Genomic DNA, 26965 nt, shown 5'->3' with positions numbered 1-26965 from the left:
TTTGGGGCAGATGTGTGTCTATTCCTCAGGCATCAGTGGCTGTAAGTTAACTATAAAAATGTTACAACCATCTGTGTAACAAGACGGCAGAGATCTGCTCTTGCCTGTTACTATAAATAAGAAGGAGATTTGTTTGACTTCATAGACATTGGATTTATAAAGACTCTATGTGTCAAATTGTAACTATGTGCCATGTTGCTGAGATGCCTCTGCAGCCAACTACCTGGGGTGTCTTCCCCTTCAGAGATTCTGGTGGAGTGCAACGACAGTGCAGAAATGTCTGAATTCCACAGTGTGTGACAAATTATATTTGTTTTCCACGTATGGGGAAATGTATGATTCTTACGGATAAGCTTTTCAGTAAGAGTAGCTAAAATGGATTCTTAAGTGGACCACTATAGGAGTTAAGAGATAAACGATGCTCAGATTGACAGTAATTTGAACGTTTTTTCCACCATTAATTTTCTTGTTGCTGTTACTAAGCAAAGTGTGAGAGATCTCATATGCATGAGAGAACACATATCTATGAGAATTGAGACACAAATTGAGAATATACCAGCCATTTCAAGTAGCTGAAATCGTAATAGCTGGCTTGCTGTCACACTGCGGAATAGAAATTTGGAGTTTCTTTGGTAAATCTCCAGTGAAACACTTGAATAAATTTTTTTCTTGATAATTGAATCTATTAACTTGAATTACATATTTTACATTTCCTTTCTAAGTCATAGAATTATAGTTCGTGTTGTTTTTTCTGTTTGTTTTGTTTCTCTATAAATGTTGATGAATAGAAAAACTCAGTTTTGACCATTGCTTAGAAGGCCTTTTATTTTCCCAATCCAATGGAACAATTGTTACCTTAGTCTTAATAGCCTAAGCATCTGTTTTGAAATGCAATTACTGAATAAAAAGTGCATTAAATTGCAGCTTTTTAGTTTAAAAGGCATTAATTTTTGTACTGAGAATAGTGAAAAACTCGCAGCTCTATTCAGAATTTGGGATTATCGTTATTAATTTTTTATTGCTATGTAATATGCTCACATTTTAGTTTGTAAAATGTACTGGAGAATTACTATTAAAAAATAATCAATAAATGTTGTGTATATGCATGCACACACGTGTGTGTGTGTGTGTGTGTGTGTATATAAAACAAATCGCATCAAAATCTGAAAATGTATTTTTCTTTTGTTTAATATATTTGGATGTTTTAACACAATACATAGGATCTCCATCCCTCTTCTTCTCCTCTTCACTGTCTATTATTTTTCCTTCTCCTTATTTTAAGTAGGTGTGTATATGTATCATATATGTGTATGTATTATTTATAGCTTTATATGTATACTCTACATATTAATATTCCCATTCTAAATAGGTAACAGCTTGTATAAGATTATATAAACTCCTGATTATTGTTTTTAAAGACTTATTCTCCAATTGCTTGGATAGCACACACATACAGGAAAAATTATCTTAGTTATTAGAAAACCTGAAAATGTATACTAAGAATAAAATATAGTCTTCAGAAGATGCTGCAAAATAGTGCACAAGTTACCTTTCTTGAGAAATAAATGACAAGTAGATGGAAATATCGCACACTATTTTCAGACAGAAGGGAATATAATGTTCTGTAAGATCTATTCTCAGTCACTGCATTCTGTATTATTCTACTGCAGCTATTGCTGAATATATACATTTAATGTATGTTATATATTTGATATATACATGTACATATATATATATATATATATATATATATATATAAATACACACATATAAATAATATACATACAGATAATTTCTTTGGGACTCCATTAAACTCCACTGTAAGAGTTGTGAGGCCCCACGGCTCCAATTAGGTCATTTCCAGCACTGCTGTTCTACGATTGGAATCTGCATTTATTTGTGGTCGGCTTGTACCTATTTGCCCTTGATCCAAAATTTGTGTAGCTAATTCTTTTGTTTTGCTTTTATTTTATTTGCATTGTATTTGTAGACAGTGGTTGTATCCATTCGATCTACTTCTGAATAATAACTGAAGCCTTTCTCTTTTGTTCTTTTTGCAGTAAGCTTTCCCTCTCCCTATGTTTTCTGGTTGTTGATCTTTTAATATGGGTGATCAGAACCATTGGCAGGGCACTGGATACGGGCATTTTGAGTATCTTGGGTAGTAGAATTAATATATTTACTGTACATTCCTTGAGTGACAGATCTTATGATCGCATTTGCCTTTCTTATAGCTGATTAATACTGACAGTTGGTAATCCATCTCTAACAAAAAAATGCATCCAGGACCTCTTTCTTACCAAGGAAATACAAATTATTAGCAAAGACTTTTTGCTGTGAACTAAAAATCCATAAAGTCTGAAGTATAAGGTTTTGTACCACCAAATTTCCTTCCATTTTTGCTGTTCCATTCTTCTGAGTAATGTTTGTTTCTGTGCAGTATTCCAGACCTTCTCTAAGCTCATGAAATGTCTTAAATTTATCAGCCTACTATCACTTCTTGTGCTGAATCATAATTCCAGATATTCCGAAATCAGCTTAAACTCAACTAGAAGAATCTTTCTTATCCTTCCTCACCATCAGTTGTTCCATCATATGTGCTCTTTTTTAGTCAGGTAGTTACCAACAAGGATTAGATGCTTAGTTAACAATTGTTGATGTGGCATGATATTTAAAATGTTTTGGTTTTTTAAGTTAATGTAGGTAAGATATATTTATCTTAAATTGTCAGAGAAATTAGGATTGACATGACAGAATCTTCATGGTTTAATCTTATGTTTCTGTTTCCTTGTTTTCCATTTACCTTCATGTCCTTATGTATTCTTTTTCCTTCATTGTTTGTTGTAGGCTTTTCAGACATTTGAAGTCACATTTACAGGCCAGTAGTTATTGAATTACCTTTTTTTAAGAATTAGTTAATGCTACTTAGGTTTTGATCGCTTAGCATATAGTCTATACAGAGGGAAAAATCACAGTGTATCTGTGTTCACTTTGCACGTGTAGCACACTGGTAACAGCTGGTCACCACAGTTGCAGTGTTTTAGAAACTGGAGGATAATATTTGGGAAGGAGATGTTTCATGGGGATCTTTGAGGCATGGAGGGTAGCCTATACCTCAAAGAAAACTTAAAGGCACAAATAGCTCGCTTCTCTGTTGAACAGCTATCAGCATTGACTAGCATCTGTTCTGTTAGGAGTCTGATAATTGTCCACTGCTGAGGATACCTTCAACTTGACTGCTTTGATGTTCTCAGCCTTCTCCAAAGCAGACGTGAGGATAGTTCTTACTCATGCCTTCAGCTTCTGAGAGTCAAAGCCTTCAGCTCGCTAATAGTAAGCTTGTGCTCTTGTCTACCAGGAATGTAAAAAGCCCTGAAATGTGTGACATAAAACAGCACAACATAAGGTTCCAGGCTGTTCTTGTTACTTTCTGTTGTCAGCACAGTTGCTGGGTTTCAAATTTAAATGTTAATTTAGCATTAACAAAGAATTCTTGATTCTCTCCTCTGAAATGGAGGTGGATAAAGGTGATGTCTTTAGCAGCCCAGTGCAGACTCTGCTTGCTGTGGCAAGATCTAGAAATGCTTGGCCCCATGCAGAGCATCGCACTCATGCTGGAGAAGGCATGCATTGCAATTATATGCATGGACTTCAAGTGAAAAAACAACTTTATTCTCCCTTTTTTTCAGTCGGAGGTTACTTCTGGTGATGATATGCAGTCCTTGTTTTGTTAATCCAACAATTACCTTTAGCCACCACATCTTTCCTTTGAATATTTTGTCTTCAGTGACTGGTAGTAGCCTTTCTGGTCAATGACAGTAGTAATGGATCAGTCAATTGATCAAATTGCACCCTTGCCAGTGGGTTCATAAAAACGTTGTTGTTTAATGGCAAGAAACAGCATGAAAATGCATCACACATCATATAAAGCATCTGCTGAAACATATCCAGAGCTATCCAGAATAAAAGTTTCTACCCAGGATAATAGCCTTCCCAATATAGTATACACTCTGGAGGACAGTTCTTCCCATGTTCCTCCTAGAGGTATTCACATCTTTAGCAAGTCTTGATTCTTTACACCATCTAAAAATTAAATTGCTGAAATGTCTGACTAATTATGGTCACCTTATTTTCTTCCATATTGTGTTGCATCTGCATTTTCAAAATTCATTCTTCTGTACCATATTTCTTGTGATATGTCAGAACATTAAAAAATAGGTATTTGCAGGTAACCGCTGTGAGACTAACACTATGCACTATCCAGCAAATGTCGAGTTGGAATATTTAAAAGTATTTGGGATCTTTCTATTGGGCCTAAAGTGAACTCACTGTACTAGTAAAATCTATTAGCCTATTTGGCAAACTCCTTTCAGCAGTAGCAGAGTTTCTTCTGATTTTGATCTCTATGTATGATGTATTATGAGATTTTCAGGCTAAGACTAAAATCTACTGTTCCCATGTAATGGGGAACTGAAAATGAAGATAGATGAATAACATTTAAAAAGCTTTGCAAGCATGTCATGAAAATTTACCAGTGCCGTAATAAAATCCCAGCACCTACCTGCTTTGAAGGTTGGTGTTGTAAGGAGACCAAAAACTAATGATAGCTTATGTTCTTAATATAATAAGTGAGTCGATTTTTGCAAGGCTGTTGGAACACAGCTTTGTCATAGTAACTTCAGCATTGTGATCACTTGCATTCAGATTTCTGATTTGATTAAAGCCAAGGTTGCTGGACACTTCCAAGTCCCCAGATTCAAAAGGTTCTCTTAGTGGCATGGCTGAAATTATAATAAACTTTCCTCTGCTTATGTGAAGTGGTGTAATCCTTCTGAGTACTACACTAGCACTTCCAACACTAGGAGGGATTTAGTCTTAGTTTCAACTATGTGATCTTTCTTCCCCTATTCCTCTTTCTTCCTCTTCCCCTTTCTCCCATCCAGTGAGAAAAGCTTGTCTGTAAAATCATACAATACTTGGACAGTTGCACAGAATAAATATTTGGAGACATCTTAGAAACAGTCTGGCTTTAACATTTACCGTCATGAAGGATATTACAATACACTGTGCCTTTTCATACATGTTAGATGATGCAAATGCTTGTGCTTCTCAAATCAATTTTTTGAATACAGTGGAGAAACATGTTGAACAGACGTATGTGTCTCCTTGGGAAAAGGTTTTCAAAGGCTGGGCTGGAATGGAATTTCTTCATTGGCTTTCTGTAATGTTAACCCATGTCAAAAATCTACAGGAAATGTGTCTAACATTTTGTCCTTTTTAAATTTCCATTTTTAATAGCAAGACGACACTCCAGGCAGTGCGTTTCTGGGGGATTATTGCATTTCTTGGGTGGCTGAAGTCACTCACCATTCAGTCTTGTGCCTCTCAACACACCCGAGGCAAGCCATAATCCCCAGCAAGGCATTGCTTGTCTTATCTTATTGCTTAATTATTATACCTATTTAATGCTGCTTAGAACATTGTCAGCTGTCGAGAAAAGGTAATTATCACTAGTCAAATGAAAAACACTTTTTTGGCTGCCTTACGGATACACATTTTACTGGTACCTTGATACATAATGAAGCCTGATAGCAAAACTTTTGCTTGTCTCTTCTTCAAGCCACAGCTGTTTCCCTGCTAAATTCATCCCATCTGTCTCCCCTTCCGTAAGGCTGTAGGCAGTATAGCATAAGTACAGAAGCAGTTCAGTGCTATTTTGGATAAACATAGCTGAAATTTGAATCTTTGCCATTTGCAATGCACACATTTTGTTTTACTGCTGTAAAGAGAGCTGTCAAAATAAAAACTACATGGATAATTTACTGAAATACAGTCAAATAAAATGATGATCAAAGGAGAAAAATGAATTTTTAGCATGGGGTCACTCTTACTTTTAAGGTCTATTGCGAACAGTGTAATTGTTGACCTCTTGACATTTTTGGGTTCAGAGAAATTGGTAGTGAATATGAAAGGGAGAAAACACTGAATTGGAGTATAGCATGAAGAAATCCAGGTTTCATGCCAAAAAGGCTAATTGTAACAGGCAGTTGTTTGCAATAGTGGTATGTTCCTTTCACTGCATTACTGTGCGCTCTGCTTCTTGTCTTAGAGAAGAGCATATTTTGTCAGCACTGTATCTATATGACTGGCAAACAGTTATGAGCATTTGTAGGAGAAACTTGAAATCTTGTCCCAGATCAACCTAGATGTGTATTTGAGATAGTTCCACAAATTCTGACAGTTAGTTCCCAAAGGCTACTACTTACAAATTCGTATTGTATTAGGTAAAGGTGAACAAGGCCATTTTTGTCCTAACCTTGAAAAAATAAAGATAAATGATCTTAATGGGTAATTAAAAAACAGTCTAATTGTTACAAGCAGAAAGTTCTTTCTTTTTAAAAAAACAAAACAAAACACTTTTGGGTGATGAGTACCACAGAAATATTGTGGTTTTTTTAGTGTTCTGTGTTAGGATAGAGAAGGGGAAAAAGGTTTTAAATCTTAGATTCTTCTTTTTCTTTTTTTTTTTTTTTTTTTTTTTTTTTTCAGGACTGTTTTCAAACTGTATCAAAGAAAAAAAGCTTTTTGTAATATTACTAAAACTACTGCTGCATGAAAAGCTTGCACAGTAATCTTCTCATAAATATATGTAAAATCAATACACTATTACTAGAACCTATACTGCATTGCTCCTTATGTTTATAGGAATGTTGGAATTCCTCATATAAACACTACATTCAAATATATTCAAAGATCATGAAATATTACATTTATTTTGTTCAGTAATATGAATGTAATGAGGGATGTTTCATCTGGGAGAGTGCTTGTCAGTGTTTTTAGTTCTCCCATAACTAATCCAGGAGCTGGTAAGACAGCTGCTGCACCAGAGCTAGTACCCTCATGTTTCAGCCTAAAGGAAAAAAGACTTCGCCATTTCTGATTCTTCATGGACTCCACTGCAGTTGTATGCTTAGTACTCTCTTTGTGAATCACGTTCAGAGAAACAATGTCACTTTTAAGATTGCAGAAGCCATGCTATGAAGACTTGCAGTGTGTGAAACCTGATGCTAAAAGCTGTTAACTCTGGGTTATTGTTTATTTTGCATTTGTTTATCTTGCTGGTGTATTTATAAGAGCTGCCCAAGTTTGCTAGCTGAATGGGAATGTAGCCAATTTTTACCTCATGAACATACCTGCTGGAGAAAGTTGTTGCAGGAACAGAAAGATTAAGAAACAAAAGGAGATTGTAGAGTGTTATGCTTGTGGAATGACATCTCCCCATCCTGCCTCCTTTCGGGCTTTACTAATAAAGTAGTTTTATGAGCTTCTCTGAACAATTATTAGGTTACCCAGATGTTGCAGTAAACATCCTGGTACAAAGACCATCTTGGAGCAATTGCTTTTATTGTAAAAATATTGTAAATATTATTGTGCTATTCTTGAAAGTCCTACTAAGACCTGTGCTTACCTTTCAAAATAGCAATATAGCTTCCTTATCCAGTTTTGTATGCAACTGTGTTGATCATGTACAGAAAAAGGGGAGTGTTTAACCTCTGACAGAACATGCATGTGCATCAGCTTAATGAGTCTTATTTAAGACTTTTGCTCTGTTACATACAGAAAATTGTTAGTTTCTCTTAGAATCATTTAGATAGCTTCTGTATGTTCATAATGAAGGCTTGCACATTCTTGCATAATACGTCTGACAGATCCACTGCATTTTTTCCAGTATTTCAAAGCTGCAAATGTCTAAAGAAAACTCTGGTTTTTTGAAGGGTTATTACCTTCATTCAGAGGGTATGCAAATGAGAATTAGAGATGGAGGGAGTAGGTATGGTCAAGAGCAAAACAAGTCACAGTGCTGTAGTCTTCTTTTCCATGTGCAAAGAATCAAGAAAGCTGTCAATCTTACACTTTTAATGTACTTACTGTAACTTATTTTTGCAGTTATTCTATGCTACCTTAGCCTATGTAGGTGCATTTATTGCTGATGTGATCAAAAATCGAAGATTATTCCAGGTGATCATTTACCCCCATAAGCATGCTCCCACTGTTGAATCTATTTGTAGTGAATCTCAGTCTACTGTGAAAACTTCACTTTCTGCAAATGGGTCAAATCTAACATTTCAAATATTCATCTGCAGTTGCTCGGCCATCAGCTTTTATTAAGTCTTTTTCTGCTCACGTGTTTTTAGATCAGCCAGAAGGTCCTGTATTCCGCTCTTTCTTTCTGCAAGGTAGTGTGAGGACAAGGAAAAGGAAGGAATGGGTCAGAGGTGGTCATGTCCAAAATCAAGAAGTATTTCTTGATCTGAAAAAATTACTTTTGTGATGTAGACAGAAAGGAAACTACTACTTGCAACTTACTTCTTTCTTAGCTGCCTTGTGAGTTATATCATGAAAACTGATAATTGAAGTCCAAAGCAGTATAATCTTTGCTGAATATTGCTACTTTTCACATAGCTGTCTGCTTTCATTTTTCATTGTATCTATTCTGGCAAAATTTTAGGCTGGTAAATTAGTGCTTGTATGTTCTGATTACATATAATTTACAAGATCTGCTGCTTGAAAGTTGTTTTTAATAGGAACGTGACAGTAACTGAACAATACATTCCACCTTTATAGCACGTGATTTTTTTTCTACTTTTTGCCTAGGTTCTTCCAAGCAGTAACTATTTAAATGCTTGCTAAACTGAAGTCTTTTCCAGCATTAGTGCACTTTTTGGATGTGTGTGGTTAATAGAAAGAAAAGCTTACCTTAAATTGTTGTGTTAAAATGTTTTATGCTTAATTGCCCTCCGAAGTGTCAGTGGACTCGGTAGATTTCTAGTCCTCACCAAATTTACAGAAGACACACAAAACAAAATTTTCAATGACAGGACTATTTACACAAAATCAGAGATAGAATTAATTATGGTAAAAAGCAGAACTGATAGAGTCCTGACAGTTAAATTCATTAACAGAACTTTCACTTCTGCTTGAGCAGGTTGTTTGGAGGTTGCTGGAAGCAACTGAGTTCATTCAGTCCTGCAGTAAATGCAGCATAGAAGTATTAGAGCAGAACTGCAGACTAAGGCTACCTGAGATGTTAGTGTTATTTGTATGAAGATATCATGTTAAAATGTCTGTCCTACTAAATCTTTTTCTCTCCTATTAATTTCTGTTCATCTTTTCAAATAGTACATTTGGGAATTTTTATCTTTGTAATCTTTATGGGAAGGAATTTTTTTTCCTAATAATTCAGTGACTTTCTGCATCAGATTGGAGGGTACTGTTACAATCAGTAATGTTTACATCAATAAATGTAAATTCAAATTAAATCTACTATTTAAATAGCATAATGGAAACACATGGTGCTTTGTAGTCATGTAATTAAAGAAGATCTGTGCCCCCAGGAGTTTATGATCTAAAGATCAAACCCAGTTCGGCATGCAACAGACCTCTGCTAAGTATCAGTGTACAATGTGGGGATTTCATCCTGCGTCTGTTCCAGCGTAAGTTTTATCTCACCCAGACTGATGCAGTATTGTTTGGTGATACATAAGCAATGTATGTGACACTTTGTGCAGTGGCAGTAAACTCTTAGCGCAGAAAAACATGGTGATTTAACAGCAGCACTGCGAGTTAAACTGTGGATGCTATTAGTTTATTTAAGAAATACAAGTAAATCTCTCTTCTATGTCTTCTCTAACACTAAGTCTGACTAGCCATGCTTTTTACTTTTTTCCTCCTCCAGTTGTGAAAGTAATTTTGTGCAAAACTGCAGTTGGCTTAAATTATTCACTCATCCTGGGGCAATAGCCTTATTCACTTTCCAGCTGAGCCAACTGCAAATGTGGGAAACAGAACAACCTCCTACTTCACCATTGCCTTGAATAATGTGATGGTTTGGAAATGATGATGAAGACAATTGGGTTTTTCATAGGTGAAATGGTAGTATCATAAGCAGAAAGCTTTGTTTGCTATTTGTAGTGTTGTTTTCTTCTTTCCAAAACTTTCCACTCAGAAACCAGAGATGCTGCTTTTAGTTAAAAAGGAAAAAAAAACAGGCATTTTTATCCTTTGAAAAATCTTTGCTTGAATTATAGGCTGCGTTCCCTCCAAAGTCCTGGACTCCCTCAAAACTTGGAAAAGTTCAAACTTTAACTGGGTATGGTAGGTCGTCTGGTGTAAATTCTTTCTTTTCCTCTTATGATATGCTACAAAGGAGGTTGATTGTAAATAGATAGGTTGTTATTTTCAAATGGCTCTGGAATTCTTCCAGTTATCATCGTAATTAGAACCTTGAATTAAAAAGGGAATTTTTCATTTCTTTAGTATGAGTGGAATTAAATGAAGACCTGTCTGTGAAACCTCTGACTCCTAGCTTGCTGTAAATTATTAAACCCCTTTGTCTCTGATGACTTAAGTGATTTCAGTGGTGACTTAACTGCAAAATAGTTGGGCAGCTCTAAACAACTTTTGTCTTCATTCTCCTTGTTTAAATATTTTTCCCTAAGTAAAAGTAAAGGTTTTTTGTTTTTGCAATAGTGCACTAGAACTGTGATACTGTAACTGTTACAAAAAAAAAAAAAAAAAAAAAAAATCATTTGAGATTGCTGAGTACTTAATTTTTTTGAGCACAAGTCCTTCATCTGAGTCTACACCCAAATAAGTAGGTCCCGGACACAATGCTACACAAGCAGTAATTTTGAGCTCTCCTTTGTACAGTGCAGAATCCAGTGTGTCTGCTGAAGATAAAAAGCAATCAGGAGGAAGAAGTGGAAAATAAACCTTATTTAGTTCTGTCATGTAAAGGTTCGTGTGAAGCCACATACCATATAACACCGAGGGTCATTTTACTCAGAAAGCTGCATTTTAGCTGAAATGGAAACACAGGGGAAATCCAATATTTAATTTGCTGTCCAAGCTTACCTTAAGAAAAAACACACAGGAAAGGAGGTCAAAGGCAAAGGTTGCTCCTATCACTAAGGATACCTTTATAATTTCAGGTGCTTTGGGTGTAAGGAAATAAGAATAAGGAAAAAGTAAAAGATTTCCTAAGAAGATGTAGTACTGGTTGTCTTAAAGGACAACAAAACAAGCAAAAGAACAGAACAAAAACAAGTAAAACAAAAACAAAAACAAAAAAACCTACAGAAATCCTGTGGAATTAGATAATAATTCTGACATCAGGCAGCTAAATAACAGACTCTGATGTGGAAAACTGTCCCAGATTCCAACATTCCTTTCAGATGACATTAGAAAACAAGGTAGACTTAGCATGAGAAATAGATTCTTTATATGAAGAGATTGCTTTTGTTAGGCCCATATGTGAACCATATATCCAGATTCTCTCTACATCCGCTCACATGTCTTGCTGTCAGCATCTGAAGAGAGGTCCCCAAATGTTCAAATGTACCTTTCAGATCAGAGTTTAATTTTAAAAGACTATCTTAATTATCTTATCTATATTAATTTTTGTCGTAAGAATGCTGAGATGGTGGTAGAGACATCATAATGCATGTAAAATTTCAGAACTCAAAATGCTGTATAGAGATGCTGGAGTAAGTGTATATGCACCGTTCAGTGATAGATCATAATAGATGAATATAGTAAGTTGTGCATATATAAGATGCATGTCATTATTGAATAAGTAATAATTTGCAGGAGAGTGTATTGTTCGTGCACTTTTGATTTTACAAACTGCACCGTGGAGGCTGAACACTGGCACTGTCTGTGTGTGTAGGATGAGAGGAAGGGTGTTTCCAGAGCTGAGAACTGCAGAAATTTGGAATTTCAGTACTGCAGATCTGAAAATGAAGAATATTCTTTAATATTTTTGTAATTTTTCCATTTTCTTTAATTTTGCATTGAAATAGTTTGAATACCATGAAGAAATGTTAGTGGAAATCTTTCAAGTGCCTTATGGAATACTTAATTTCTGTGAGATATGTTTTCTTACTCTATCCTTAAAATTAAATACGCAGTCACTATCCCATCTAGAAATGATACTAAAACAGGAATTGTAAAACAAAAGATGTCAGTTTGAAGTGTTGTCATTTTTTTGCTGGAGTGGTTCTATGCTTTCTGTTTTGTTAATGGATGTGTTAAGGGAAAAAACCTCATTCCCTTGCTAACATCTGCACTTCCTCATGCAGGACTTTTCAAATTAAAAAGACTTTGCTTTCAATCCCCTGTTTTTCTTTGTCTCAAGGAAAGAGAAATATTATGTTCTTTCTTCAAATTAGTGCAGTGCCTAATGGAACTGAGTAGATGATTTACAATCATTACTTAATGGTATCAGACGTTCCAGGTTTACCTAGAGTATGAATATCTCAAGCATTAAAAGTATTTCTATGATCTTGAGTATTCCATGCAATAAGAACTGTTTTTTCTTCAAAACAAATAAGCAAACACCTTGTTTTGCATTTGTAGCTATGTTACTGTCATATTAGTAAATTAAAGAGAGCCAGTTCTTCTTGAATGATCCAAACTGCAATCCAGTGAACTCATTGGCACTTTTGACCAGAGATCACTGAGAGTGAGCATTTTATGAAGCAGTGTAGTTAGTCTCCAGAAAAGGGAGGAGCTCTTGACAGACACTGCACTTTCATAATTTCCCATTGTTTGTCAAGAGAAAGAATGTAACACAGAAAAGCATTTACATTCTTTCTATAATGGTCAGTATGCAGTGAGTTTTGGTCAAGATGCCCATGGTTTCTTTTCATTCACCTGTTTTGAGACAAGAAGATATAGCAGGTATACAAAGTTCACTTTCCTTCTCGATATCTAAACTATATGCTTTGCCTCCTATTGCAGTGATCATGAGCAATGCTCACTGTAATCCATAGATTCTGAAATATTTAATCCAAAGCATGATATATTTAATCCAAAGCACAATCCAAAGGACCACTCTTGGCCAGTCCTGTTGTTTCTGAAATTCAGTTTCAGATGTTTATATGGGCTTTTAGTGAAGAGAGGATGTACTGAAACTCTCCAGTGAAGGACTGGAATGTGATGTGAGAATCTATGTGACAGTGCTCCAAGCACAGCATCTTCTGGAGCTTCTGTCAGAGCTGATGTTCAGAGATGCTGAACTTGGTTAGAGATGATGGATTTTGTCTATCAGTTCAGAGGAGATCCTGCTGGTTTGATTATTCCTTTGGTATTCAAAGCCACCAAGTAGAGAAAAATAGGTATTTTGACCTACTAAGTACTGACTGGTTTACTGAGAATCTTTCAGGAAAATACAAAGGAAAATTTGTCTGCAGCCTTCTGCCAGGGAAAATAAGGGATGTTAATGGATACATTTTGTTTGGGCCGAAATTTTCTCTGACATCTCCCAGAGTCCTCAAAGAAGGGTAGTGCAGGTGGCTCTGCCTGGCCCTTAAGATCTGAAATAAAAAGCAGTTAATGATCAGGAATGTATGCTAAACAAACTAGGTTGGAAAGATGTTCATCTAAGAGGCTTGAGGATTGGGCTTGTTTTTTTTCCAGATTCTGTGGGCTTCTGTGGTGTGTGTTTGGTTTTGGTTGTTGGTTGTGTTTTTTGACATTTAAGGACTTCCCTAATTTCTAAATTCTGGAGAATATTATAATGTTAAGTTCTAGTTATTTATTAACATTTCTTATTATAGTTATTTATTATGGGCAGTAAACCAACCCTTATCACATCTTCACTGAGCTAAATTGCTGCATCATTGAATACATTGCCACAATTTATAGTTTGAATTTCAAGTGTGTTTTGAACTTCTGTCATCTTTTTCTCAAGGAAAAAGGAAAATAATGGAATTATGGGAGCAGAAAGTGTCCTTTTTGTTTTCTTTCGTTGTTTTTGGTTGTTTTTTTTTTTTAAAGTAAACTATTCAAGGCAGATTTGATGAAATGTAAAATTACCTTGAGACACAGGAAAAAAGGAGAATAAATACGAACCCCAAAAATAAATAGCTTAGAAGTTGAATGTTATGTCCTCAGAAATACTCTTTTGGTCCTTTCTGTGATGGTGGGCCCTTGCCTCTCCTTCTTTCACTTATTTCTACGTTACATGGTCAAACACAAGTGTTCTTGTGTTGTAAGGAAAGCTGTCTCTGTTCAGGCAGTGAGATGCTCTATGCTCAGTATAATGGGGAGCTGATATGGGAAGACTCCTGGGAGCAAATCCATACATAGTTTCTATTCTTTTAGCAAAACACTAAAATATACACATGTGCTTCGTGTTCCTTATGCTGTGTACTTCGTCTCTCTGTGTGGATAATCACATGAACAATACATGTGAGCAGCATTTGAGGTAGAACTGTTATCTTTTATCTCTTTGATGTCTTATTTTACTTATGCATGAAAAGTTGAATGAGGAAATAGTGCTTCTGAACAAAAGGTGCTGCAAATCCTCAGCAGACAGAATTGCAAAGTGCCGTCTGTCCTTACACATTTCCATCTCTGCCTGTCCTTCATTAACTGAGATCACTATTCAATCTCAGTGGTTGATGAGAGTTTTATTGGCACGTTTATTTATAATTTCTGTTTCGTAGGTGTTATTGTTTTTTTTTAATTCCAGCCCCAAAGTGTATATTTTCTTTTCTGTTATAGTCAATTATGTCATAAATGGTCAAATGATAACTCATCACAAACAAAATTATTTTTGCAGCCTGTCTTACTAGCGTCTGGATTCTAAAGAGACAACCTGGATGCCTGCATGCCAGTGTAACCAGGATTTCAACAGTGTCAATAATCTTTGCTCATCACACCAAAAAAAATCAGTGTGTCAGTGTATTCCTGCAGACTCATTAGCATACAGACTCACTCTGCTTGCTTAACAAAGCACGGTTCAGTATATTACAGTTTCCTAGTCTGCTTGTCTGAGTCACCTCTGACAAAAGCAGAGAGAAAATTCAATCCTTTCTTCAGTGGCTCAGTAATGCAGGAAATAAATCTTAGGGCATAAGGTCTGAAATGGCAGTCATTTAAATAATTCAAATGTGGCAGTCATTCTGCCCATGTGCCTTTCATTCCTTTGTTTTGTTTCTCTGTATTTGTCAGATCACTGATAGGCAAATGTTCCTCTGCAACAATCTATATTTTTTGAAATATCTAGAGCTAAATAATTCCTGTCCTCTTTAAATGCAGTTTAACTGGTTACATGTTAAATAATTATTTGCTCTCTCTTTTGTGGTGTGGAGGGGGGAGTTGGAGGGGAGAAGTAACATACAAGCAGATGTGCTGCTAGATCTACAGGCTTCTGCCAACCATATGGCATCTTAAAGAAAGATGGTTGGAGCGTCTGGATTAGCAAAGAGTCGGGATGGAAAGCCATGTGTCGTGTTGGTACAGGCAGTTGTTTTAGCTCTCTGTAAAAGGCTTCAGGAGATTGTGTAATGGAACAAATGGTACTGCAAGCCTAGTAACAGCCTTACCGCTGCTGGAGAGGCAATTGGCCCCCAGGCGGGTACTGCTTCATCCTTGCTTGTTGGTTTTTCGTGAAGGATTTTTATATCGTTATTCTGTGCTCTTCTTTTAACATGCAGGAAACTTGCAGATCTAATTCTGAACTTTCTACCTGAAAGAACTATTGTGTTTAGGGTTTTTGTTCACGCTCTCGTATTTTATAATGAAAGCATGCAGTTTCCTTCTGCTTGAAATGAGAGGCTTCTGCTCTCTCATTTTTCCCTTCTGCAAATTTCCCGCATCCTTCGTGAACACTTTGAGATACCGATTCATTTAATTTGTAGCTGATGCCCAGATTTTGAGGGGGAACTGCTCTCTCTGGGATTTATTTAGTTAAAAACAAGATTGGGGCTATTGTGCTGGTGGCTGTAATGTACCAGCTTGGCACTCGTATTCTGTTTGACAAGTTGCTCTTTATGCAAACAAGGGGCCTGCTCCTATTAAAGGCAAAATTCCTTTTGTTTTTATTAACACAGGATTGGACTCTCAGTGGGCTTTTCTCTGCTTTATGGGAGTCTCAGTAGTTCACGTTGCAGCTCACAGGAGTTATTCTGGATTGAAAGGAAGGCTTTTATATCTAGATCTGTAACAGAAATAGGTTTTATTCGTTTTTCTTTTGTCACACAATAGAATGTTAGATTACTCTATGGATGTCAGTGAAATCTTGCCTCTTGCTACACCTGTCAGTGCAGTTTTATCTCCCCTATCCTGTTTCTTTCAAAGGAAATGTAAAAATCTGATGCTACAATAATAGAGTTCAATTAAATTAGGATTATTTTATTTGAAGAGACTTTAAGTACATTATCATCCCATATCATGATTTTTATGTAAAGAGATAACATGAGAGACACCTAGATATTCAGTCATAGGTAAATACATGCTGACCAGGCAATGTTATGTTTCAAAGACATTAGAAACAAGCCATTAACTGCAGAAGCATCTGCCCTACTGAGGATACTTGCTGAAAAATATATTATCTTAATCTGAGACAAATGCTTTTCTAATATAGCCTAAATTAACAACAATTTAGAAGTAAAACTATAATTACTGCTCTTTTTTTTTTTTCTTACTGTCCAGAAGGGTCCTTATCTGGAGCTTAGGAAACAGCAGCCTTCAGCTTAATCTGCAGTTTAGTTACAGCAGCGCACACTTTTTCCTGAGCCGCCTTCGTGCCCCCCTGCTTGAGCCCACATATGTTGCTCAGAGCTGATGAAAAGCAGCCTCCCCAGGGAGCGAGGCTTGGGTTGGCTCTGTCAGCCTGTTCGTCACCTCGCCATGGCTGGGCCAGGTGTGAGGTGGGCAGTTGTCCGCCCAGAGCTGTGCCAGGACCCCCAGCACCTCTCTGGAGGGCTCTAGGCAGCCGTCTGGTGGCTGCTGAGGAGGAATGGGGCCGCGCCGGTGAGAGCCCGTGGGGACCTGTGCTGTTCCTGTGTCCTCTGCTGAACTTGCAGTCTTCCAGAAATCCTGGCTGGGTTTTGTGCTGGTAGCATGCGAGTTCACTAACATAGCAGTGTGCGTTACCAAAAGGATACATTCATTTAAAAATCTGCATTCATCTGGGTAGATCACTCAGTAATGAATTGTGAATAACAATATAGTTATGCTATAGCTGCAGTATCTGAGGTTACCAAGTCTAGAAGACAAGTAATTGATTAGTAGTAGGTGGATCTCTTGCTTCTCATTTTGTGAATGTGTCTATCTGTATCCCTACTTAAAAGAACAAAAACCATGGTTGTCTTTTTAAATATACGGGCAAGCTTTCTTTTCTTTATTTACTACTGGTGATTTCAGGCACTTAATTTTAATTGTTCGATCACTTATGTGAGTTATCAGCTCCCAAAAGAATATCAGGACTTCTGAGCTTTCTGTTTAAACTCTTGTTTCATAAAGCTTTACTGTCACTTACCATTGAAAGAATAGAATATAAGGAATACAGAATCATAGTATGGTTTGGGTTGGAAGGGGCCTCTAAGATCATTCCGTTCCAGCCCCCCCTGAACCACGTTGCTCAAAGCTCTGTTCTGCCTGGCCTTGAATGCCTACAGGGAGGGGACATCCACAACCTCACAAGGCAGTAAGAAAATAGGAGAAAAGCAAACTTACCTAACAGAACTAAGCAAGGTCTTCTGAAACAATTTAAATGGAAAAGTACTCTTCCTGTATTTGCATTGAAGACGCATCAAGAAAATGATTAATATACATTGTAATTTGTAGTGAAGAAAAGACTAATAGCTTTATTGAATTTTTGACAATAACTGAAATTCTGGGAAAATCAGAAGAGTATGTACATGCATATTCTAGACAGAATGAATTTTTCTGCTGGAAAATGCCAGTAGTCTTACCGCAGTGGGATGCCTGTGCAGGGTTCGGTGCCTGCTCACTGACTTGCCAAGCCAAGACATAGGAGAGCCAGGCTGGAGACACATTTGTGCTCAGATTGCCTGATATTTCCAACAACCTTGTGCTGCTGTTGGAGAGACACTAGGCTGGCTATTCTCATCCGTGACCTAAGGTGCTGTCACCGAAAGGGCATAAAGGACCCTTCCTACTGGCTCTGATCTGAGTGTGTTGATAGTCTTCTCCAAACTGTTGGGTTGCAGTCATATTGCTTGTTGTGGAAGTGCTAGTGGTTATTCTGAAGATAACTGTAATGAGTTTTGCCTCTAAAGCAGGAATAAAACCTTTTTTTGTAGCAAAGATTGAGTTCAGGCTTGGTGCAGTAAATTTAGACCAAAATTGAACTAATGTATGCACATAATGAAATAGTCACTCTTACAGAGAATCATTTTTAAGATGTGTTTCTCTGAAATGCTTCCCTGTTTTCCTTCAGTGCTTCCAAAGAATTGCCATATTCACAAATAAAGTTTAAGGCAAAAGATCATGTGGACTCTGCATTCACAAGAGCTGAGCCTCATGGAGATCACCTGACGATACCATTCAGCCTTTTTTTTTCTTTTTTTTCCCAATTTTCTGACTTCTGGTTTCTCACGATGAAACTGCTTTCTTCTCTGCTGTTTCCAATGCAAAACCTGTTTCTGTAACCCATGCTATCTCTCCTGCTTTTGGTGTTCAGTGTGACATTTCTGACCTAGTGTTTTCTTGATGCTGTGACTCTCCCTTCAGTCTCTACAGAAGCTTTATGGCATATCAAAGGAGCCAGGGAGATAGGCACTTGTCCAAAGGGTTGTGCTGCATGACAGCAGCAGTTCAGGAAAGGTAGAATCATGCTTGTCTGTCCAGCTAGTGCTAATGGGGAGTAAAAGCCGAAAAGTTCCTTGGGTAAACCTATGCACAGCTCTTCTCTGCATCCCATGCACGTCCTGGACTCCTTTGTTTAACTGATCTATTGACATCATCTGCTTCCCATTATCTTATCCATATTTTCACTCAGTATGTTCCCCAGTACTCCTTTTTTCTTTTTCTTTCCAAAATGCAACAGACTTAGTAGTAGACTGGTAAGCAAATGATTTAGTCCTCCAGAGCTTGTAGGCAAAATCACACATTTGCAATGATGCTGGAAGAGGAGCATATTTTGCACAACAGAGGTGCAAATAAAGGTGATGGGACTTAATCAAAGGAACTAATGAATGATGCCTGCAAAGATATTTAACACTGATATTTTTATAGCAGTCTTACTATTCAGGTTAACAGCCTTGGTTTTTATGCTGAAGAGCATTTTTAAGGGCTGTGATACGTAAGTATTAAATTGGGAAGGCTCCCTTGCAGATAATGGGATCAGAAGGACTACACCTGGCACTACTGAGCTTCCATTTAAAGGCCATTGGTGAGAAACATTTTACCTTTCCAACATAGGTAGTAAGTAATGGCGATGAACGCAGAAGCTTTATGCTCTCTGTAATACGGTGCCTGCAGTCCTTGCTGACAGCAGCTAGTTTGGACTCAGTGAGGACAGCAGGACTGAACTCAAAGCTGTGCTGCTAGCCTGTAATTGCAACTGTCAGAAACAACTGAAGCAGTTGTAGCTCAGCTGCGCTACCCTTTCTAGCAGTAGTATTTTTTTAATTAAGACAATGTCTGAAAAAGTAAATTAACAGAAGCTGATGCTTTTATCAGCTTTTTTGCTTCAAATGCCTCATGTCAGCTTGGGCCACATGTACATTGTGCTCATGCCATGGGATAGAAAAAGTAAAGACTTTTTTCAATTCTCTGTCGCCTGCCCAAACACCACATGTACTGTCTGTTACATGTCGCTTCTGATGAGGTTCATGCTGGGTATTTCTTTTTAAAGGCAAAGTGTTTCTGAAGGAAAGAGTTCAGATTTGGCAGATTGCATTAAAGAATTCTCCATCTCCCTGACTTGGATATCGGGATTGTTTTGTGTGGACACCAGCTAGCAACCTGCAAAGGTTCCAGTTTGTCTGAAATAAGAGTAAACAGTAAGCTGTGGGAAAAATGGAGCATGCATTCCAAAAAATAAAACAAAAAAAACGTGTTAAAACTAGTAACACAAGCATAGAAAAAAAATATGTCAGTAATGTACATATGTACCTTGTAGAATGATCCTTCTGAACATTAGCAGTCGCTTTTGAAGGCTGCTAAGAGGTCTCGCATCATTATCAAGACACTGTTTCCTGATTGGGAAGTTGTGTAAAATCTGTTCTGTCCAGCATATAACAAAATTGGAAGGTGAATATTCTACAAACAGAGCCTGACTGTAATATTCATTGTATTCCTATAATGTTGTTTGCTTCCAGTTCTGCTCACCTTTTTTTCTCCTAAGATGTTTTACAGCATTCTAATTTAATAGCCTGAATAATTTGGAGAGCTATTATATAAACATTTTTTCAGCAGTAAGCAAAAACTATTAATAAGAACTGTTCTTTTCTAGAACAAAGCTGATCCATGGTTGGTATTGTTATCATGGGTGATGGAATTTTGAATTCTTGTACAGGAAGAAAAACCTCTTTAGCCTAGGGACTCAGACACAGATATTAATAAACATTTCATCTGTATCTTTTACAACACCCTGTCCATTCTTTTGAATGGTCTCCTTCCTTCAAAACCCAGGTGGGCTAGAAGTGACTGTCATATCAGTTCAGCCCAGACTCATGGTGAAATGTGGACATTTTTAGTGTTTGATTCCAGACTCTGCAAGGGATATTAATCTCAAGTTACTTACTGTTAACATACACTGGGTCAGTTTATTCAGCTTGTAGTGTAGGCAAGGACTTTCCTTACCAAACTAGAATTGGTATTGATTGCATTCCTTATCAGCTAAACAGATGACAATTTTGGCCTTTTAGAAGACAACAGAATTTTGGTAGGGATTTCAGACTGGTGGTAAATGTCCTAAACCATCTCCCTGTATTAGAAGTCACAGCTTCAAGTGTGACAGAACTGAGACATTCACCGTTATCAAGGTTTTTAAGAGTTTTTTTCTCTTCATATTTTTTTCATTAACATGACAAAGCTAGATCATGGTGTTGTGCCTTTGAAGCAAGAAGGGAGAGTGGGGTTCAGTTAAAGGATAGATAGTATAATGTTTAATTTTGGGGAGCATTTAGGGAGATTCTTTGAGATGTTCATGTCACAAGGTCCTGATCTGTGCCTCAACAACTTAAATAAATACCAGTGTAGGACAATATTGAAGCTTTGAGTTATAGTTCTCTTGTTTGCATTTCAAAATTTATAGGTTCTTATTTAATTTCTCTTTAATTTACTGTGTGAATTTGTGAGTGTTGCAAACCACAATGATGATGCAGATGGTAATGCAAGAACTAACTTTTACAACTAGTTTAAGTGTCCTAATAGTCTGTGGAGCTGATTGAAAACATGTAGAGTTGTTGAAAGTAAATTTTACTATCTTTATGAAAGGGACAACTTCACTCTTGCTATGAAAAGGGAGGAGAGAGGAGTAGCAGAGCTGAGCTGGAAAGCAGAGGGAGCCCATGCTGATGTCCCCACAAGAAAGATGGGAGTGACAGCAGTTTGGGCAGCTGAGAAAGGCTGGTCCTCTCTTACCATAAGCTGTACACCTGAACTCTTCAAGTGGCAGCAAGTCTAGTTTTCTGTAACTCTCACAGACACAGCAAGTCTGATCATTGATGCATATGAGGTAGTTTTTTTACCCTACCTGGTACCTGCTTTGTCTTAGCCAAGCTATGATCACCAGCATTTTTGTTTAAGGTTGTGTGGTGCTTCTTGTTTTAAGACATTAAGTTCTTTGTGATTTCATTGGGCTTGACAAAAACTTATGATTTACAGTCTGAATAGTTACAGTCTGAACTTAAGATCTGAAACAGTTCAACAGTGATGGTGGGGAATTGCCTGGGGAAGAGGTGATGGCAGGGGAGTTGCGGTAGAGGTGGGAGCCAGGGCCAGAAGAGGCTGCATAGAGAGCTTTTGCTCTGGTGTTTCCTAACCCTCTGACTATTTGAATATACAAGCCAACATCCTTAAATGTGTTGTAGTACAGCTATCTGTGAAGTACCCTCCCTACCTTAACTACTTCCTACCATTTCAGTACAATAGCAAATTTGCAAGATGCCCTAAATGAGTGCTAATAGGTGTGGAAGCTTGTTGAAGGAAAGCACTGAGTTTTGTTGTCTTTCCTAACTGGCCTGTTCCCTCTTGTTGTAACCTGTTTGTTTTTAAGCCTGGCATACACCACACAAATGGACAACCACCAGGTCTGCCTTCCTTTTGGGGCAGAGCCTCCTTCAGCAGCATCTGTGCAGGATCCTGGGGTCTGTGCCTTTGCTCCCATCTTTCCCCTTGTCACCAGAAGCAGCACCTGATTGCCAGGTCCATCCCCAGACACATGGGCACCAAGATGCTCCCACTTGGCTCTCCAGCCTCCTGGTAAGGGAGGTGTTGCGGACGGCATGCTGCACTATGCTGCTGCCTGTCCCCTTTTCAGGCTTTTTGTGGCCTCGGGCCCTTCCCTGCCACAGGGAGCCCTGGCCTGACGGGCTGCCCTGTTTCCACAGCAACCGACAGATGGGGGGTTTTGGCGGGGGTGGTAACGGCCCTTTCAGCTCTGACAGCTCCGCACGGGCTGGCCAGCAGTAGTTATCAGATTACTTGTATTAAAACCTAATTAAGATGTGTGCCAGTAAATGCAGCGTGGTTATTGGATTTGGTGATTTAGCTGCTGCAGGTTGCTGCAATCCAGTTGCGCCATTTCAGCAGATTCCGCTCGGCAGAGTAGAGGGAAAGCATTTACATTAGTTCCCCAACTGTGCCGAAAGAGTAAATAACCTTTTAATGCCTCTGTGTTGTCAAGGACTGATGGACGGGTGCTGCCCACCAATCCCAGCATGTTAATTTCTTCCATGTCAGCCGTACAACCTGGAGGAGGGCTGACAGGCCCTACCGGCCCCTGTGGAACCAGCTCTCCCACACGGCTCACAGATGCCTGTGGATTAATGGGCCTGTGACTTCCCTGGGGCAGGGGCTCATAGCGTCCATGCTGGGGCCTGGCAGGTGCCCCGAGGTCAGTGCTGGGGCTGTAGAAAAGGAAGCTGTTACTTCTGTCTGTAGGGCACATGGCACTAGCCCAGCTTTGTGCTGCAGTTAATTCCTCTGGGCAGAATTCTCCTTGGTGCCATAGATCTGCTCTGCATTCTGTGTTCGTGGAGTTTCTGGCTGTCTGCTCCTACCTGTAATGTAACAAAATGCACCTGTCCTTTCTATTTCACCCCAGGACTGCCTACTCAGATCCAAGTTCAGTTTCTGTGCAGTGAGAGATGAACCCTTCTGTGGGCTGTAGCATGAGCTGCACAAAGTTGGTAAGGTAGCCCAGAGCCCTTCTGACACAGAGCTGCACTCAAGCTCAGATGTTCAGGATCAGAACAAAATGCTCACCATGAAGTGCTTGCTGTGGCTTGTGTTGCCTCTGCTTTGCTCTCCAGTGGAAGCATGCGCTGTTCAAAACTGTCTGTCCCCTGCCTCTGTGTAGAAATGGAAATTCTGGTTTAGGCTGGCTCAGTTTGAGTGGAAAAATACTTTAAGGACGTTGCGACTACATGAAAGCTACTCGTTGGTGTAAAGTTGTCCTGTAAGCAGTCCAAATATAACATGTTTCTGAACCTTGTGCCTTGAAACAGCATGGCAGACAGTGGGATCAGGTCCCACTCTTCAGTGCTTCCAGGCCACAGAGCAGCAGCAGCCATTGACATCCCAACTGGGGAGCTCTTCATGCTCCAGTGGGAAAATGAACTCACTGGGAAATGTGTGGGCCGTTGTGCAGTGGTCACTCATGCTCAGGACACAGTGCATGTTTGCTCAGTCGATGGTGTTGCCAGAGTGAATGTGGCGACTGCACAACCTCACTCACTCATATTAGCAAAATGTGCAGAAGGTTCTGTCACCCAGTTGTAAAAATGATGGCAGGCATCGATGTGCAGTTGTAACATATGGGAAGTACAGTGAATGTGGGTGGAGCTGTTCATTTCTCATCTTGAATCATTTATGAGATCAGCAGGCAGGCCAGATACAATGCATATGGGAATGTGTGGCTGTGCTGCACATGTCACACGTAATAGCAGACACTGTGAGAGGGCCCAGAGCCTGTCCTCGGGAACTGACTGCACTGGAGCAGGCTGGTCGTCCCAGCGTGCAGAGCAAGGGCCAGCTTGGCAGCAATTTTGAGAGAGCAGAATGGTAGACAGAATTTGGGAATTAATAGACTGAGATGTGCACTGATGAGATCTATTCCCTCATTATCATGACCCAGAGCTGTAGGAAGGAACATTATTAACCCTGTATCTGGAGCTGGCTACAGGTGATACAAGTAAAGGTTTGGTCTGCCAGCCAAGCCCAGTTCAGTGCCTGCGTCATTTTCTACCTTTGTTTAAGGGGCTAGTCTGATGTAACATGGTAAAGTTATGAAACATGCTAGAATTAGAGAGTTCTGTATTTACAAAAGTTAATTCAAATTACCCTGTACAGGATATGGTAGGATACAGAGCTTTAAAATGGAGAGCGCTTAAGGCCCGCATCCAGAATGTTTTTGTGGTTTGCCTTTGAGTATCTAGTAGAAAGTGTAGTTTTGATATAATTTCCATGAGCTGGAAAATACTTCAGTCAGTGTGCCAGAACGGGAGGTAGTTCCTTGCACTGAAGTGTGGAGCCTTCTACTCACAAGGTAAGGGAAGGTCCTTTCCTTGTGGGCTCCTTCAGTGGAGGCTCCTTTGCATGCAGGGTGCATTGGTGACGCTCGTTGTTTTGCTGCAGAAATGTTGATGAGAGGTTTGTGGACTTAACTATGTCTTTAGTTGCAGCGACAGAAATGTTGTGTAAGGTGGTATCTCAAAGACCCTTACAACAGATTGAAATGCTAGCATCATGGGAAAGGTACTAATGTAATGTAGAACTCAGCAGAAACTTGGATTTTAGTGGCTTGAATCCAGACTGTCATTGGTCATTGTTGAATGGGACTTTTGTACTATCTGAGGTGACGTGCACACAGAAGATCTCTTACCCTTGAGGCTCTACCTAAGTAGGATGGCACTGGAGGTTTTTTTGTTTGCCTGAAGGCAGCACATTCCAGATACACTTTCCTACAAGTACTGCTATAAAGTAGTAGGTGCTCTATAAATAAAGGACTGGAAGATGCCTTTATTACAAATAAAGAAGTGTGATAAGGTTGCAGAATGTCAAGTTAAAGGAAATCAATGGCAAAATAGTAAGCAGAACTCAGCTCTCCAGTCTGAAACTGGTACACTGCCTCCAGCAAACAGTGCTGTTGTCCTTGCACTCAGTGGGAACAATCTGATGCTCTGGAGGTGCAAGTATCTTTAAAAACAGAACAAAAAAAAATATGCAATGGCATTTTTTATGAGAGAATTTCGTTTTGGGTTGGGTTTGTTGTTTGGGTTTTTGGGGGAGTTCCATGCCCCTGAATTCACCCTTAGTAAAGAAATCCAGCATGAACAGCTCATATATCTGTGTGCTACAGTTTAGAAAGTATAGGGAACATGAAACTGAACGCACAGTGTGTATGTATTTAATAGAATATTCTGTGCTACTGAAGTGGTCTTTTTATTTACTTCATTGGATGTTTACAAACCTGCTGTCACTGTTTGCAGCCCTGCTGCAGTTACTTTTGTTCTGATCCCCAGGAGATGATCCTGCAGCTCCCCACGTCCCTTTCTGCAATATATATTAGCAGAGTAACAGGGCAGGATGAAATTTATCCACTCAGAGTGTTCACTGCAGGATTCTTGCAGTTTGACTTCAAAGAAGGTGGCTGACAGATACAGACCACTAAATGCTGCTTTTGATATAAATTTTGAGATTTCGCTATCAATAAATTGGAGGTGTTTACTAATGCTGACATTTGAACAATCCTGGTTAAGAATGTGAATATTCAGAGCAATTATCTTAGCTGAGTTATGACAGCTGTACAAGTCAAAGCTACCACATGGAGTTGAAAGTAAAAAATTCTGAAAATGATGTGTCTTATTGTGAGCATATAACTAATTCCATTAAAAACAGAGACTATACGAGAGATACAGGATGCACCTTGTTCAGTGGAAGCTGTATTTCAATATTTTGAGCAAGAAATCCTTTAAAAAAAACAAGTGGAAAGTTTGGATCTAGAACTAGCCGTAACAAAAAGCAAGTTGTTTCCTGCTTCCTAAGTGCATTTTTCTCTAGATTTGGATATTTACATAGATTCAAAGATATCTGCAAGGCCTTCTAGTTAAAGGTGTTTCCACTTAAAGAATGGATGAAATACATTTAATGTAAAAGCATTTTCCAGTTTGTTTCCATTTACTTCCCTTGCTACAGATCCAGGCAAACTTAAAAATGTTCATGGTGGCATTCAGAGTGCTAAGCAGTCACAGGAGATGTCTGGGGTTGGGGATTAAACAGGAAAAGGTGCAGCTGCCCTCTGTATAACAGTGTCACAAAGTGGGACCCTTGGGCTCTTTGTGTCTTTCCGGAGGAATCCCTGCCTCACTGCTGGAGAGCACTGATCTATGATGGAGAAGAGCAAGGTATAGCTTAAGGCATAACTTGCATAGCTGCAGATGTTGGGATGCAGCGCTGGGCCTTTACTGATGTTGTGACACTGACTTGCTGTCCTGTCATGAGAAGGGCAGACGTGTAGAAATGCTTGTTGAAAGCGTCACGTCAACATGCACTGAATGCCCACCCTGGGAGCAATACTTCAGTCCCAGCGCAACGCCAGTCAGAGCTCTGGCACCTGGGAGCTTCACCTGCAGCACAAACGTCCGAGCCCTGCAGTGCACTCCCACTTCAGGCACAGTGCAATCCTTTCATCTTTTTCTCCAGGTTGCACCAGCTGGACAAGCACTGCCAGACCACTGCCCAGCAGCTCGTAGAGCTCCTCAACAAACAGAATCAGCTCTTCAAAGAGAAGCAGCTGCTGACAGAAGAAGTGCAGTTTCTGCGAACACAGGTACTTGTGCCAAAAGAAAAGGAAGTCTGAGGGGAATGTTCTGCAGCTTTAGCAGAGAAATCCACCTGCAGTCTCTTTTCAACTGCTGGCTTTTGTTGGTGTTTTAAATAAGGCATTACCTTATGAAAAAAAGAAATTATTCCATTAAAT

At 38.8% G+C, this 26965-nt stretch overlaps 1 protein-coding gene across 8 annotated transcripts in view; it reads left to right on the top strand.

Moving 5' to 3' along the window:
- SDCCAG8 (SHH signaling and ciliogenesis regulator SDCCAG8) overlaps nt 1-26965 on the top strand; it is a 104194-nt gene that overhangs the window by 67513 nt on the left and 9716 nt on the right. For all 8 annotated transcript variants that reach the window (XM_085219627.1, XM_085219630.1, XM_085219631.1 and 5 more), the window contains one exon: nt 26689-26815. In XM_085219627.1, coding sequence (XP_085075753.1) covers nt 26689-26815 — 127 coding nt within the window. The remainder of the gene's footprint in view (nt 1-26688; nt 26816-26965) is intronic.

The sequence above is a fragment of the Meleagris gallopavo genome, chromosome 2 (assembly GCF_905368555.1).
Source record: "Meleagris gallopavo chromosome 2, MGAL_WU_HG_1.1, whole genome shotgun sequence".
Classification (NCBI taxonomy): Eukaryota; Metazoa; Chordata; class Aves; order Galliformes; family Phasianidae; genus Meleagris; species Meleagris gallopavo.
This window is presented reverse-complemented; position numbering and strand designations above follow the sequence as displayed.